General features: G+C 42.9%; 1 protein-coding gene across 3 annotated transcripts in view; it reads left to right on the top strand.

Moving 5' to 3' along the window:
- The window catches only part of iqsec1a (IQ motif and Sec7 domain ArfGEF 1a), an 89,269-nt gene that overhangs the window by 6,987 nt on the left and 64,974 nt on the right, over positions 1 to 17,308 (top strand). For all 3 annotated transcript variants that reach the window (XM_077018771.1, XM_077018778.1, XM_077018779.1), the window contains exons 2-3: positions 3,800 to 3,829; positions 10,810 to 10,911. In XM_077018771.1, coding sequence (XP_076874886.1) covers positions 3,800 to 3,829; positions 10,810 to 10,911 — 132 coding nt within the window. The remainder of the gene's footprint in view (positions 1 to 3,799; positions 3,830 to 10,809; positions 10,912 to 17,308) is intronic.

Raw genomic sequence — 17,308 nt, 5'->3', positions numbered from 1 at the left:
CTATTTTTTTGTTTCTTTTTTCTATCAGTGCATCGTATCAAGCTTGCAGAGATAATTATTGATATTCAGCTCCCACAAATTGGCATCCTGTGGATCGTTAAAGGAAAACGACTACTTGTAACCAAAATATTAATGTTGCGATAACTTTGAGGCTTACTTTGAAGCACTACTTATGCTACTGAGATTCTCATGCTAGCTGTATTCACTTAGCTTTCATTATTAGCTATAAGAGCATTTTTATTTGAGATAAAAAGTGGAGTATATCAATTTTGTTATGGAAGACAGTATAATTATAATATTCAAATGCCACATTTGTAAAACCATAATCCTTAGCTTCCATGTCTCCAGTTGTCTTGTTGTGCTTTCTAATGCAGAAAGAAAGACTGATGTGTGCTTATATGCACTGAGTCAGCAGTACTGACTCTGTAGCAGAGCCTCCTAAGAGATCTGTAGTGAGATGAGTGCACTCTCAGACTATGCTGACCGTGAAAGGCGTCTAGCAGGAGCACATGGTGGAGGACAGAGAGGAGCAGTCAGTCTCGCCGGCCTCCCCAGACCAAGGAGGTGCTGGTCAAACAGCAGACTCGCATTCCAGGAAGGTGTGTGTGTGTGTGTGTGTGTGTGTGTGTGTGTGTGTGTGTGTGTGTGTGTGTGTGTGTGTGTGTGTGTGTGTGTGTGTATACACGTGTGTGTGTGTGTGTGTGTGTGTATACATGTGCGTGCGTGCATAACTGGAGGCATTTTTTCCATTTCTGTGAATTACTGTGCAACCCTCCAGATGCGATGTGCAATGATCTTTCTGAGGGGTACCGACGTTTCCATGGCAAACCAAAAAGGCTAATTCATGAAGTATCCACAGCTGCACTGGAACATGGCTAAATACTGGCTGGGGGAGTTAAAGATGAGCTTTCTCACGCCAGAAAGCCATTGACATGATTCCCCTTCCTGCCCGTGTGGACCCAGCTGCATACTAAACAGACTCCTTTAAACGTAAAGCAGTACAAGATAAATATATTTCATTAGTTGTGCTGGAGGAGCTGTGTGTACGGAACTGACTTCTCCTGAGCATCTTTATAAATATGTGCGTTCACGCACTCGCACTCTATAACGTAGATATAGATAACAAGCCAAGGGCCTTTTGGCATGTGCTGTAGCACAGCTATTAAAAGGAATCATTTTGAGAATAGAGATGGAAACCCAGACAGAGTCCCTTCAATTCTGGTGTGTATAAACAGCATCTGGCTTTGAGATTGATTTAATTAAATACACTTCAACACACGATTGTTTATTGAAACCCTGCTAAATCCTACTTATGCTAGAGGCGTGTTGTTATTGTTTATGGCACATGTGTTCGCAGCGCAGGAGCTGAATAGAGGGTGGTGGTGTTTTTATGCTGTATGGTGTTATGCTACCCATTTAACTGCTTGCTGTTGGGTTTCAGGCAGGTGGGAGAATCATTTCTCATTAGCAAAAGCAGTACATGCGTTTTTATCAGCTGTGCACTGAGAATTTGGAAGCTTTGAAAAAGCCTGATACATTTTTGAGAGTATGTTCCTCTCTGCATTGGCATTGGTCATAGTTCTTATACACACCTCCCACTATCACTAGAATATGGATTTCTATGTATGAACAAACAGGGTGCTGTCCATGGTTCTGAAAATAGAGCTTTAGGTTAGAGCAATGTAGTGACCCAAGGTAAAGACTGTCTGTGTGGGCTTTGTTTATGAACAGGCAGGTCTGAGTGGCATCTCAAGACACTTGACACTTGTAACACTTTTATTTTGTTCATTTATTTGTTGAAAAGCAGACCTCAGGGTCATGATGAGGTTGGATCATCCAAAACAGGATGACTGTATTGACATTATTCTGTTAATCCTCCAATCATAGATCAGGTCATTTGTGGAGAATGAACTGTGTAGAATGTTTATCAGCAACTCTCTGATGGACAGTACTGCTGAGCTAGACAACTTGATGGACTAGAAGATCATGTGGGGATTTGTAGGCAGTGTTGTTGAATAAAACCTTTTTAGCGTACATTTTTATTCAACAAAATAGATAAAGTATAATGGCTTAATAAATCCATGTGTATAACAAAAGCATGTGGAACGCCAGGTTAAAATGTAACATTTGAGCTGATCTGTCATGCCTTATCCATGACGTCCTTAAATATCCATGATCCAAATCCATGTGATGCATACGGACATTTGTGTCCTTCTAGGTCTGGGGTTCCCGACCTGAATGAGTGCTGCTATTAACACTGCTCAAGCTGATCAGTTTATACACCCCACACAGTTTGGTGGGTAAAACCCCAACCTGAGGATGTAAGCAAGTTCATGTGCTTTCATAATCTTCCTTCAAAACGCGACTGTCACATGTCTGACAGAGTTTGAGCAGTCAGACATGTATAATGTCAGTGGCTGTCAAGGCATTCCTTTGTCCACATTGCAAGCCTGAGCTGTTTGCTTCCCAAACATACAACAAATGCATCACGCATACGCGGTCACTCACGCTCTCCCCGTCTCAAACACACACACACACACACACACACACACACACACACACATCCTTGCTGACCTCTGGAGTCAACCCTATCGATCGACCTCTTTTGAGAAGTGCTGAAGCGGCTCCTTTTAATGCCAGTCTCATTCAGCACGCGGCTCCTTTTCCAGCTCCATCGGATCACGGCCGCCTGATGCATTTGTGTTTAATGCCAAGATGTGCCATTTTCAGATTTACAGGATTCATTCCTACACTCATGCTCTTATGTAGAATTAGCATTCTTTTTTTTATCATTCTCTTTTTATTTAGAAAGACACATTTCCATCATATACATTACAGTTTTCCACAGGAAAGTTTAGCACATTCATTCCTTTGCCTTTCTGGAATTTTCTGGAATTGGCGAACGTAAGTTGTTGAGCGGGGTGGGGGTTTGTCGCGATCGATCGCCAGTGGAGGGCGACATAGATATGGATCGGAGGTAAATAAATTAGATTTTTTTTTCTCGCCGTGTGAAATCGGAAGTGTGAGCGTGTGAAGACGGTCAAATGCGTGTGTCACACGCTCAATGCGTGAGACTTGAGAGCCCTGCTAGTGTGTTGGCTAATATTACTTTAGCTTCTTTTTGTACTACTTTTGTTGTGAGTTTGGTGAAATGTGTGTTCTAATACTGCTGAGTCTGGATTAGGGGTTTAGGATTAGAGTTGATATCTCTGTGAATAACACCTAGTTATGTACCCAGATAATTCCTGCTCATAAATGCTTCTGTGGATAGAAATTTTATATTAAGGAGTGTTGTAAACGCTGACTGATAACATACTAACTGCTGATAGATGAACCACATCTGTAATTGTGTTGCAATTTTTAAAATGCTCCTATAAGATATGGATACTTAAAAAGCCATCTTTAATGTAGATGCAATGTCAGCGTTTTAATTCATGCACACTTCACACACTAATCGAACTGTGGAAACTAGATCCACATTCATATCCACATTATTTATAGATCTGCTTTCCCTGCCTTCGCCATCAAACCTGGAATGTACTGTAAAAGCTACAGCTGCAACTTCTGTAATTAACATTATGGAGGTTTCATTCACCCAGAGGAAGTCCAATTAGGCTGACCTAGGATCCTTCATTAACTCGGCCATGATCTGAAATTCCACAACAGTCTTAGCATCAGAAGCTCGTTCTTTTACAGACCCAAAAACAAAGACGCGTTTGAGAAAGTCATACAAACACAACATTTGGCTCACAATGTTCGTTCATATGTTCTGATCTATTTTTTGCTGTGTTTGTTTTAGATCCGATTATGATGGCTCCAGGATCGTCAGGTATGTTATGTATTTGTTTTCCTTTTATATGGGCTGTGCATGTTTTCTCCCTGTTCTGCTTAAGGCACTTGGGCACTCTACCTGCTATCATCTTGCATTCTTTCTCTCTCTGTCTCTGTCTCTGTCTCTGTCTCTGTCTCTGTCTCTGTCTCTGTCTCTCTCTCTCTCTCTCTCTCTCTCTCTCTCTCTCTCTCTCACCAGAATAACTATACAGGGCTATTTACAACCTTTCAGATGTCAAATGCATGACCTTGGCCACAACACATTATAATACCACATTATATTTGCTGAAATTGGTATTATTTGCAAAAAAAAAAAAAAAAAAAAAGATGTTATAAATAATATAGCAAGTCATTGAACCTAGCACGGAAGACACTATAAATAATCTGCTTCCCTAAGGATCGCTTTGCTTTGATGCTGTATGCAGCATATGGTGAGGGGAAAATAGGCCTGTCATGACTGCACAGTTCTTTCATCCATGTACAGGGGCTGATGGGAAAGGACTAATCACACACTGTTTGAGATTTCAATCAGTTCTGGCACATTAAACATTTTAAATGAATAAAAATTTAACAAAAATCGTCATTGATTTTACTTCTACAATGCTTAATAGAAACTTAAAAAATGTAAACACAAGACTGTTGATTATAGTTTAGTTGTTGAGTTTAGTTGTTTAGTTTGGCATCTGAATACAAACAGCTCCAGTTTCCTGGTATTCACAACCTTTTTGTTACCATTCTATTCCGTGAGTAAGAAGATTCAGTTCTACAGAGGAATATGTGTTTTAAATGAATAAAGACATTACTTAGATCAGCCCGTTTGGACTCCTACAGTGGAACTGAATTCCCAAGGACAGACGAAATGAGTAAGTTTCCCTTGGCAACCCAGTCAAGGTGAACACTGTTGAAAAGAACATGATCAAGGGTCTGTCGTGTTAGAGAAACAGCACTTTATCATGTGCCTAGACACTGCCTGGGCAAGGGCAGGATCGCCCGCTGCAGATACCGATGTATGGGACTGGATGGCCTGGGAGGGCAAAGGTGACTGACCACAATATGGGTAGTATTATCGAAGTATATATTTAAATTATTGACGTGTATTTTGTTGTCTGTATTCACGTCAGATCAGTCTAAGATAATGGTAACTGATTTAACCCTCGTTTGGGAGAGGCCTGTGTTGACCTACATGTGTATGGATATGATGGAGAATGTGTACACCCACTAATTGTTTTGGTGGCCTCCCAAAGTGATGTGGGGCTGAACTGCATTTACTAAACTCTGTTTGGATGAATGTGTATGTGTGTTTGTATATATACTTTACAACAATATTTAGATCTTGCTTTGTCATTCTCCACCACCCATGGGAGTGAATCCCACTCTGACCTTGGAGTTTCTGTATTTCTGTATTCTATGTCTATATACAGTGCCAGCCACATGGTTATGGCATTTCATGTATGTTCTGCCTGCTAGCATCTTCCATCCTGCTGTTGCTAGTTAGCGAGGTGGTCTTGCGATCGTGGGTTCGATCCCCAGTTAGGTCATGACTGCAATGCTGTTGAGCAAGGCAATTAACCCCAACTGCTCCCCAGGTGCCAGGGCTAGGGCTGCCCACCGCTCTGGACGTGTGTGCATTCACTAGAGTTCACTTGTGTGTTCTCACTGCCCAGATGTGTTAAAAGTGGATGACAAATTCTGATCGATTGATTGATGTGTGTGTAAAATCACAAATAAGCAACTAATTAATTAATCATTGTAGTTAATATATATTTATATATTGTTTATATTGTGCAATCTCTGATGGAAATTTGATATTGCACCAAACTGTTCTCTGGAAACACAAGTGATTTTATCTACTGTTGTAATCATACTCTTATCAATATCATGTTTGATTTGAATTTAGGACCTTTCAAAGGTAGATATGTAAGAAAAACATGTCATATTCATAGAGTGCAAGTTAAACCTAAACTTTAAGTTTGGCTGGTCAATCTAACTCTGCATCTGTTTATCTAGGTTGCTGCCGTCTGTGTTGCAAGCAAATAGCATTTACATTTGCGGCATTTAGCAGACGCTCTTATCCAAAGCGACATACAAAAGTGCTTTGGAGACACTACTGTTAAGTAGAAACCTATGCCAATACAGTATGTATTTGCTAGGATTTAAAACTAGTCATTTTAAGCCTTTGCTCTGACTATATATTTCTACTATTAGCTATCCGTACATCTGGTAGGTAACATAACCTTATATGAGCAAGTAGCCCACTGTAACCCCAAGAAACATCTGGTTAATGTAGCAAGCTAGCCATTACAAACCATGTATTCTCCAGATAGTTTAATTCAGGCTCAATATTTAAACTTGACAAGAGAAGAAACTGTTGCCACTTATGATGAGAACGCATATTATGTATAACACAATGATGTGTTATACATAATACTTTAGGGCCTGGTGAGGCCTGGCGTGGCCTGTCCCCACCATAGGCTATCTTGCTGTGGATCAGTGCACAACATGATTAATAATTCAACGTAATATATATATATATATATATATATATATATATATATATATATATATATATATATATATATATATACATTTTCTACAAAAGTACTATTGTTGTGCCTTTTATTACATATATTCAAATCACCTTCCGTATAAGCCAATACGTCTCCCAGGATTTTTCGTTTGGTGAGCAAGGGGCTGGCCCATTAGCGCTCGTCTAACCAATTGAGCATTTGACATGCTGTACACATGTTCAGAACCCTTCCAGAATTGAGCTGTAGGGCAAAATCATGTTGGCCCAATGCTGAGAACACTCAATAAAAAGTAAAAGATTTTCAGGTCTACATCAACATGTTTAGTAAACATCATTATCGGTGTTGCTAAGCAGCTAGCCATAGCCTGTTAGCCACTACTAGCAAGAATTGCCAAGGAAATATTATGAATCGAGTTGACAGTTTAATAAAATGCTAAATTTAGTACCTTGCCATTAGAGCAAAAATTGGAGCTTAAACGTTTGGAACCACACCAGCCAGAGGATTTCACCATCTTTGTCTGGCAAGGGCGAAAACACGCTCTTTAAATTCAGAGTGGTTCAAGAGGGAAACATGGCTAACTGTGAGCGTAGCTTAAAACCAAGCTCTTGCATCCCTTCCCTGCTCTTTGGTGTGGACACTGCATGGACTAAAAAAAGGATTGAATCATGTGAAATGTCTTTTCGAATGACTAGCCAAACGCATAAGCAGTGCTCGAAAGGGTTGATATCGCTAATACTGCCGCTCACAGATGTGCTATTGAGCTCCACATTCAGCAAAGAGAAGAAAACATGCTTGTTCTTTGTGATAAAGTTTGTGTTTGGATTCATTTAGCAAGTAGGTTTATGTGTAGTTTCACCAAAAAGTTAGATACTGCGTAAAGTTTATATAATCACAGCTGAAATTGTGATTTTTGTATTGCTAAAACAACTTGACAATTGCAAGGGTATAATTTTTTAATGAATCATTATATATCAAGACTAATAATCCGGGTGGCTAATTTTAGCAGCTAGCTAGCAGACCATCAACACAACTATTAAGCAAGAAAAAGCTTACCATTCACCTCTGAAAAGCCACTTCTGAAAGCCCAAGATCTGTGATTGATCTTGGATCTAGCTCTGTCTCCCTATTTAAAGACATCTGAGATGATACAAAAACCTTGTACCAAATTCAACCTGACAGCTCTGACTTTTTGAATGAATATTTCATGCTTTGCAGAGTAACTCGGAGCAGCAGAAGAACTGCCACTTATAATCTACAATCCTCTGCCTAATCTACAATATCCAAGTTACGGTGGGACCAAAACCATGACCTCTGATCCTATTTATCTATGAGAACTCCTCTTAAAAAGGTTCACCAGGTAGGACGTGCTCAAAAACCTCCTTCAGAGCTTTTTGGTAAAAACAAACAGCTTTGCTGCTGTTATGACCCTCTTCAAAGTGGAAACACCAGCCGTGTGTGGGAGGCCAAACAGGACAGAAGGTGCCAGAGTGTTTGAAGTCTGAGATAAAGGGATTCTCTGATGGAGGCTTGATTTGCATCTATAGTGGTGGCGAGTGTCCTTCCGCAGTGAGCCACGTACCCGGAGGACAGTACCCACGCCCCACTGAAGTATGTGCTCTATGCATCTGGATATGCTCTATGCTGGAAATCAAGCCTACACAAAGAGTTCTGCATTTGAAATTAGTGCAACATTTACATTAATCTGAGAACCCAAGATCTGTCAGTCTCTGAGCTGACTTTATTCTGCAACTGTTTACCTTTCCTGTTTGACTATTGCTCTGAAACTTCATTTCTGCTAAATGCAAATACACAGGTGTATAAACAAGTATGTCACCATCCCCAAACAAACACTAATATCATCAAACCTCAAATAAGACCAATCCCCAACTCACCCTCCCCAAATGAGACGCGTCAGAAGCAACATTTTGTAATGTCCTGACATTTTGAACTTCCTTTGGATACACCTGCCTCGTAAACTACCATTATTTGTCCGCTTCAACGCTCAAGTTGTTCCGAGTTGCGGAGGACGTCTTTGCATCACTGTTCCTGGTCTGCTTCTCCGCACAATTCAAGTCCACCTGTGTCCGCTTCTTTTAGGCGTCAGCTGTTTCTGGTTGCATTAGTCGGATGTCCGGAAATATGCCTGTACAGCAAGGAAACTCTTTATTGACTGGCTTCTCCTCTCACGTTAAGGCTGTATCTCATTACAGAGATCCAGCCGGGAACGCTCCCCGCCCTCCCTTCTTTCATTACAGAAATAAGTCATTTCTTTCATCTCTTTCATCTCGGTAAGTTAGTTAGGAAAAAAACGCGTCTCTCTCCGCTTCTTTTTAAACTAAGCTGATTGGCGCTTGGGGCCAGGCACTGGTGCACGGGGGTGTGGCCAGGCAGCATGGGACCAGTCAGGCTCCCCATTATCCTGCGTGTTGCTGCTTGTTTGCAGGCTCCCATAGTGCACTGCAAAAAAGAGCAAAGGGAGCCGTAAGTGCAGAGCTGTGGTTTGTGATTTTTGGTCATTATTGGTGTTGCTGGATTTTATATAATGTTTGAGTAATTTTGAAGACATTTTCCTATGCAGACAACTTCCTATAGCCTATAATGTTGCTGATATTTTCCTTTCCTGAAGATAATAGTAATACAAGAATGTTATTTATATAGCATTTTAGAAAACCAGTTTCACTTACTGAGTGATTTAAACAATTTGTTATTGGTGGTTAATTCTATGTAAATTCTCTTTAAGCTGGGGTGACTTGTACCTTGAGTTGAACTGAATTGCAACTTTCAAAATACCGTTATTAAAAATGACATTTGGGAATGTCACACCCAGCTTGACGGATGTCAAACAAGGGCACTGTTATGTGGATGAAATCATGGTAATTAAAGCTTAATCAAGACTTTCCTTTTTGAGAGCATTCTTGATTAACTTTTAATGGCTGCGATTTCCTCAACATGACCCTGCCTTTATTGGTCATCAAGCCTTGTAGAGATAAAAGCAATGCTGCAGATTGATCCCAGTCTCCTTGTGGTTCATAAGACAGTTTGGAGAATCTGATGGACATTCTCTGTGTGTGCTGTGCTGCGATGCAATGTGATGTGTACATGCACAAGTTTTTCAATGTCCTGTGTCCCACTATTGGACACAAGTAGCGTGTGTTGCCGTTTTCAGGTCAGACTGCTAATAACCAGAGCAGTTGGAACTTAGCCTGTGATGAATGTGTTATTCATGCAGAACCCAGGAGAGTTAGGAGCCGCACTGTAGTTCCAGAGTCAAACGGCTTCCAGGTGAGGAAGATGATAAACAGCGTGAGCACCGCTCGGCTCATCCGATGTGCTGGCAACGGAGTGTAAGATGATGAAGCATTTGGCACAGCACTGTGTTTTCATGCCTAATCCAGCCACTGGCATGGGTCAACCACAGATGACGGACACCTTCACACTGAACTAGACATTAACAAACCCTCCCTAATATCAAGTGAAGATAGCTGCCTTTCATATAATCCAGTGGACAATATCTACTCCAAGCTTAATAAAAATGTATTACCAGCAACACACTAATGATATCAGCACTTTCATGACCCAAATATTAATCCTATAGTCACCGATACAGTTCATTTGTTCGGTTTCATTGCAATCAGTCAGTTTATTCATGTTCATTATTGCCAACAACAAAATAAATGAAACTAATAGAACTTGACCGTGTTGGACCCTTTATTACAGCCAATCAAGTTGAAAGGAACTCCTGATTAACCACAATGTTGAAGTAGTAAAGCCCATTCACTGGCCAGAACCCACAGGTAATATGGTGGCTTTTTCATCTGTGCATTAGCCATTATCCGTTAGCCATGGATTTCACTCATGGGTTTCTGTCGGGAGGGAAAGTGCTCAGTTTAGCCCAGCTGCGAGTGCTGAACCTCAGCCTGAAATGGCAATTCGTCTCCTGCGGAAATCACCATGTGTGTATGTACGGCTGGGCGCCCTGCCCGTGCCCCAGGCCGCCACCCTGTGGCCTTCTTCCACCTTATTCTCTCCATCACCTCTCCTCCTCTCATCCTCTGCTCTTTTCACCTCCTCCCCGTTCATCTTGGCCCCGCGGACGCTGCCGTCTCTGAGGGTTTTTAAAGATACAGTTGGTGTAAGAGTCTTCCCTGAGCCTGCAGTACACATTAGACATCTTCACATTAGATTCCTGCTATAATTAGAGGGGGTAGTACACCAAGGTCCTTCACCCAGCCGTATCTCAACTGCCCTGCACGTTTGCTTGCTTTATTAAACCAGCACTGCCGTCTAATGTGTGTTGTATTTGTAATTGTTGTATTAGTTGCCTGCTGTACAGACAGTAGTTACCTTTAGATGTCCTGTAGTTGTAGACAGTGGTAGATGTCCTGACCTGTAGTAGTAGTAGATGTCCTGTAGTAAACACTGTTCCTTTATCTTTGTTTTCTTTCTGTAGGAGACATGCATCTCTTCCTCTGGAAGCCACAGGGAGCCCTGGCAGCTTTACGTCCCCCATGTGCAGACGATCCATCCCCTGCCGTCCGTGGAAATCCTTTGGGTACCGAACCCCTTCTGGTCCCTTCTAATTTGCTTTTGCACTGATTCAGTTACATTTCATTTGACACTTTTCTGCACAGCCGTCCTCAGTGTTGTGGACGTCGTTTTTCCCTCAGGTGTGACGGGTTGTGAGTGTGTGTTTGGCTAGTAGGCCCGCTTCACAAAAGCGGTGCCGAACATTTGATCCACTGAAAGTGCTGGCATAGCCAGACTCTGTCACTAGGTTCCTGTATTGATCATTTGATAGCACAGGCTGTCTTCTGGTCAACAGTAACCATCTCAGCTCTGAAGCACAGGCTGGTATGTTAAGTGATCATTGGCGGAGGTCATTTTTGGCCTATGTTCATTATATAGTGTTTATTCACTTTCCAACCCTGGTTAAATATTATCTGATGTAACATATTGCAGAATCACTGGTCTTGTGCTGAGCTATTTGTCCACATCAGCCCTTAGCTAACCGGAAGAGAAGGTGTGGACCTCTGGCCTTCACAGGAAGCTGTTTCACAGCCACAGGAAGTAGTTTCTGAGTTGGGCTATGGCCCAGTCCTGTATCAGCTTCCACTCAATAGTGCTGCTGTTTTCCCTGGTGGAGATGCACACCAGAGTGGAAGTTCGCTTTACACATGGTGCAGGCTGGTTGGAGCGAGACCCTCTCAGTCTCAGAGAATCTATTGTGAAACACTTCAGTGTTGTGCAGCCATTTTTGTCTGAAACCAGTTACATTTAAGCTGTCAAAAAAGGGAAGAATATTCTTACTGTGTCATATATACACTGGATTACAATAATACAGTAGATGTACACCAGTACACCAACAATGATTGGTGTGGTCATTTAACTTCATTTGTCATTTGTGTGGTCACCATGGTAAATAAATATGTAAGGGCAAATCAAAAAAGAGAAAATGGTACTGCAGGAAACCATCCCATAATACCACAGGAAATACTGCACCCAGTATTTAAGGTCTGGGACATGAGCGCAGAGGAAGCCTTCAGACTACGTGATTCTACACGCAGCCATGCCAATTTCTCTCCTTGAGCAGGTCCACCCCCAACCACAGGGAAATGTATCACACGATATCATCACCTGACCCATCTCAGTTAAACTCCAGCAAACTCCGTCTCTGACATGTTCTTCCTGTAATTTGATTCTTACTAGCTAGCAGTGAAAATTTGCTGATGCTAAGACCTAACCCTAACCCTAACCTTAACCCTAAGCCCTGGTTCCTTCTTTAAATCACGTGAACATTTTATCGCAACAGATCAAAGTTCCACCCACTGCTGGTAGACAGAAACTCCCACGTTTGCAAACCAGACACACTTGGCCTGTCTCACATGATCAATATAACAATTCCATGAATATCAATCCTATAGATTGTCTTTACACAAAGAATATTGGTTCATTAATTGCTTGCTTAATAATGCAGATTATGGCCTGCTTCTCATGTGTCAGCAAGAAATATCTTCTGAAACTGATCGATGGTAACAGACGTTTCTAAAATATCCTGTCCTTTCACCCACTCTGGAGATATTTCAGTGCCAGTTGTAATATATGACGGTAATAAAGGAGTGTTCCACATATTTGGTTGATCTGAAAAACTTTCAGCTTGTACTTTGTTTTCATAAACCACCAAAACATGAATGACTGAGCAATACACTTCATTATCATTAAAGAACACACGTATGTTTTATTGACAATGAAGCATTTTGTTGTACAACAAAAAAATGCCTCTGTTTGACAGTGTGTGGCTGTGTGTGGGTTGTCCGTCTTAAACGCTGGTTGCAGTATTTCCTGCGGTATTACAGGCTTGTTTCCTGCGGAACCATTTCCCCCGGTGTTGGGTTCCTCTTCTTTATTTAAGTGTACCTACGAGGATGTCTGCTTTGTGCTGTAGCTCTGGAGATGAGGCAGCAGGAGCCGTCCATCACTTGAATAGGTTCCACAAGGTGACGCTCAGAGTTGCTTTTGCTCCCGTAGATAATTGAAAAGTTGTAATCGCTGCAAACTGGTGGACACCGGTGTCCGCCGTGTCTGGGAGAGACCGGTGTCCGCCGTGTCTGGGAGAGACCGGTGTCCGCCGTGTCTGGGAGAGACCGGTGTCCGCCGTGTCTGGGAGAGACGTACCGCTTTATATTCATGAACAACAGAGGACACACAGCTTTCTGCTGCTAGTTGATGTCAATCTGAAGTAAATAATGAAATCCAGATAATAAACATTATTTTTACGACCAATTTGCACACCACGTCGAACGTTATGGACATCCACATCCTGTGAGAGCTGGCGGCGAGCCTCGGAGGCAGAGTGTGCCTGACCTGATGTGCTTTGGTAAACGTGGATGGTGTGTCTGCTGTTGGGCTAGTGGCTCTTCTGACTGGATGGAGTGAAGACGCTCGGGGATGCAGGAGAACTGTAATGACAACACTCACCCCCTGCACTCACACTGACATGACGGCAGGTTGCACGGGCACGTTCGGTCCCGCACTCTCCCACGGGACGTCGGTCAGGCCTGGTTTGCTGGCTCTAATAAACAGGAAGGAGAGTTGGGCATGGGTGGTGTAATGAGCAGGCACTGACAAAACAACTTTACTGCGCTGTTGATTATCGCTTATGAAGTGAGGTCGATTTTGAAATCGGCTTTTATTTTAGCAGTTTCCTGAAAAATTGGATGTGTGCGTGCATGTGTGTGCTCGCTCACATGTTCAGTTTAGTGCCTAAATGGTCCTTTGCCAAGCTGCCTGGGCTGGTCTCCTACAGCAGCCCTGGTTAAGACCTTGGACAGGATTGGACACAGGCAGATATACTGCTCTGAAGAGGGAGCAGATGTGTGTGTGTGGTCTTTCTTGTCTGCTCTGCACTGCGCTAAAGGGAAAAACCACTGAAGCCCATACTTTCATATTTTGTGAGATACCTTACATTTTCCCAAATGTCATTCCAGTTCATGGCAGTATGAATGACTGAAGGTCACTTTTCACATTGCCCTAATGAACATATGGAGCTTTCTTCAGTAGGCCAAGAGCAGATCAGAACCTCAGTCCTAATTCTCAATAACTCACCCCCCCCCCCCCCCCCCCCCCCCCACACACACACACACACACACACACACACACACACACCACACACCCCTCCTCCAGACCTGAGGAGGTTCCCATCAGCATATGAGGAGAGGGAGTGTTCGTCCTCAGGGGGCGAGGCACCTCCTCTGCTCCTGATTGCTGGGGGTTTTTCCCACCTCCCACTCCTAGAATGGACGCCCTCTGTGGTCGGAGAGGCAGCAGACGGTGCCACTGGCCAAACGGTGAGGAGTTCTGTACAGTCTGATTTAATGGGAGTTTTATAGTACGGTGGTTCCACGGAGCTGCAGATGGAGTTTGCCAATGACTCTTTAACATTTCGCTCTCAAAGAAGTGCCTCTCACCGTCTGACATTCAGACCCATTTGAGTTAGCTGCTTCACTTCTACACTCCATTGTACTCCGGCCACGAGGCACGGCCCGCACCACGCCATGGCCCGACAGGCCCGGGAGACCCGTGGTGCGCCGCCCTGCGGTTATAATCGGTCGTCTTCGTGCTGAGGTGGCGTCTTGCCCCTACCGTGCTCTTCCTCCTCTTCCTCTTCTGCTTCTGTGCCAGATGAGGCCAGAACCGAGGTGGGTTTGCAGGTCCGGACCTGGATTTCCTGCTGTGTTTGCAGCAGCCGTACGGTGGCGGTGCTGGGTGGGGCGGGTTGGGGCGGTGCGGTTCAGAAAAAAACTCCATGGGTTCATGTGTGCAGAGGGGGGAGTGGAGTTAAGAAGACTTTGGAAATAGAAGAGTTTACTGAGAGAGAGTGCAGTAGGGGCGTGTGTGGGCTCGCCTGGTCGCCCAATCAGACGTGTAGTAGAGCCACATGGCGGGGGGGAGAGTGTGGTATGAACCACTTCAGGGAAACGAGTCCACTTCAGTATTCGGGGACAACACTGTTAGAGGGCAGATTTAAAGGACACTAGAGTGATCCAGTAGCCATCTTGAACATTTCTGCTGCTCATCAGCCCTGATCAAGCGGACTAAGTGATGAACACGCCTTGTATAATCAGGACTTGGCAGTGCAGAACTTAATACAACACCTATTGGGCAGAGGGCTGAGAGACAGTGGGACAGGCCCGCTGCTCTTCCCCCAGAGCTGTGGCACTCACAAACCAGCATAGGCACACGCTTGGACCCGTCCGCACCAGTGCATATCTGAACATCTGCGCAACATTGTGTGTTCTTACACAATACCTCATTGTGTGTTCTTATCTTTCTGTAATAAATTGTAAATAATAGTTTTTGTACTTCCTAAACATTTAAGTGTATATGAATACATTCAAATCTTTATAAGCCCTTCATAATGGCTCCTTTTTATTTACAGTACCTTTTTCTGTTTATTTTATTCTTCTTTAATTGAAAGCCTTGCTTGTCTTGTTAGTAAACAGTCTGTGGACTTGTGTGGTCTGTTCTGGTGTGTCATACGTGGGTGTGTTCACCAGCACACAATCCTGGCAGGAGGTACTGGCCTGTTTTGCAGAAGCAGAGATGTGAATGATTAAAGTGTGGATGTATTTTGCAGCTGTTTCTTCCATGTAGCAGCTCTGGAGACGTCGTTCTTGTCATGGCCGTTGAACTGTAGGAGCTGTTGGGGTTACTGATGGCTCACGAAGACACTGTGTACTACGCCACTGTGGTGAGATCATTCATACTCGGGGGAGGAGGAACCATGTCTGCAGTCCAGACAGCTGGACGGGCCCAGACAGCTGGACGGGCCCAGACAGCTGGACGGGCCCAGACAGAAGGACAGGGAGGTGATGAAAGGGAGAAAGGGAAAGTGAAAGGAGAGAGATGGAGAGAAGGAGGAGGAGGGGTAGGGGGGGAGAGCGGGCGAGATGGAGGGAGAGAAGGGGAGATGGAGAGGGGGATAGAGAGAGAGAGGCACAGGGGAGGGGAGGGAGAAAGTGAATGAGACCTTGTGGTCCTGCTGCTGTGAAGGTCACATGGTCTTCTGTCACACTCCAGCGTGATATTGCAGTGTGAGTTTTGTTGTTGTTTAGAGGGGTCTTCACTGGTGCGTGTCTAATTGTCTCTGCTGCACTTTTCAGGTTTAGGCAGTGTCGTGACTTCTTTCGTAAGCTTGTATGAAATCTTTGCTAAGACCAGTTTTTTTTTTGGCTGTGGTAAATGTTTGATCTTTTACCATGAAACCGTTTCCATGAAATGTTTGAAACTTTTCACATATTCCTCACCCACAATTTATGTAAATTGGCACAAAGACACAGAACTGAGAATGGTGGCCATATTGGGTATTCTTCAGTGGATAGTTTAACATATACTGCCACCTGGTGGGCTCAAGAAGCTAGTGGCCAAGCTCAAAATCAACAGGAAAGATACAAATTGGGTAAGGACAAGTACTGGTTGTAAAGATAGATTTAGTGTAAACCCCATTGTTTTTCATTATGCTTTCAACCTTTTTAGTAATACAGATAACTGTGAATGATTGCAGTTTTTAACAAGGCATGCTGGACGTACACGTGTGTATAGTTACCTACTTTTACCCACAACACGTGTCCGCTCAGCTTTCCATAAACTGAGTTCATTTTTGTCACAGATTTCATGGGATATTTTCATATGAACCCATTCCATACCTTCAAGAGTAATTTAATACTTCACATCGGCAGAACTGGTGTGTTTTTAAACTAGTATTGAGAGAACGTTTGGACTTCTTACCATTAAGATGTGAAGGCGTTTTCCCCAACACACTGCTAGGGTTGCAACGGTATGAGATTTTCACGGTATGATAACCGTCTCAGAAAATACCGCGGTATCACGGTTATCACGGTATCACAGTTAGTTTGTATATTATTAAAATATACACCGACCCTTAAAGAAATTACAACAAGTTATTTTTGTTCAATTAACTATTTATTGTAGAAACCTGGAACTATTGTATACAAAATGTGTCCTTTAAAAAAATAAGCTGTACACATGTTTATATAAATACTGCAAAATTAGAGAAACCTAAATCATGGATTTCAGTACAATTATTTAAGTTTAAATTATTTAATATCTGATAAACTCAGCCTGGGTCAGTGTCTGATCAACAACTGTTGTAAACGTCCGTTGTACTGCCAAGTTAGAATATAACCAGATACTGCAGGAAGAGAGGATTTATTTCTGACATCATCACAATAGAGATGTCTATTTTAAGGTTTTCACACCGAGTCTGGTTTTAACATATCAAAAACAGGTACGTTAGAATTTGAACGCATGTAAATTAATAGCGTCTTTCACATCCAGTGAAAGCAAGGACCATAAAAAGCTAGGTTTATACTTTCACTAGTGACCGTAGCACGCGACTCCGCAGTTCTTTTGTCTTACGTTAACAAATACGA

Source organism: Brachyhypopomus gauderio, chromosome 10 (genome assembly GCF_052324685.1).
Source record: "Brachyhypopomus gauderio isolate BG-103 chromosome 10, BGAUD_0.2, whole genome shotgun sequence".
NCBI classification, from domain to species: domain Eukaryota; kingdom Metazoa; phylum Chordata; class Actinopteri; order Gymnotiformes; family Hypopomidae; genus Brachyhypopomus; species Brachyhypopomus gauderio.
This window is presented reverse-complemented; position numbering and strand designations above follow the sequence as displayed.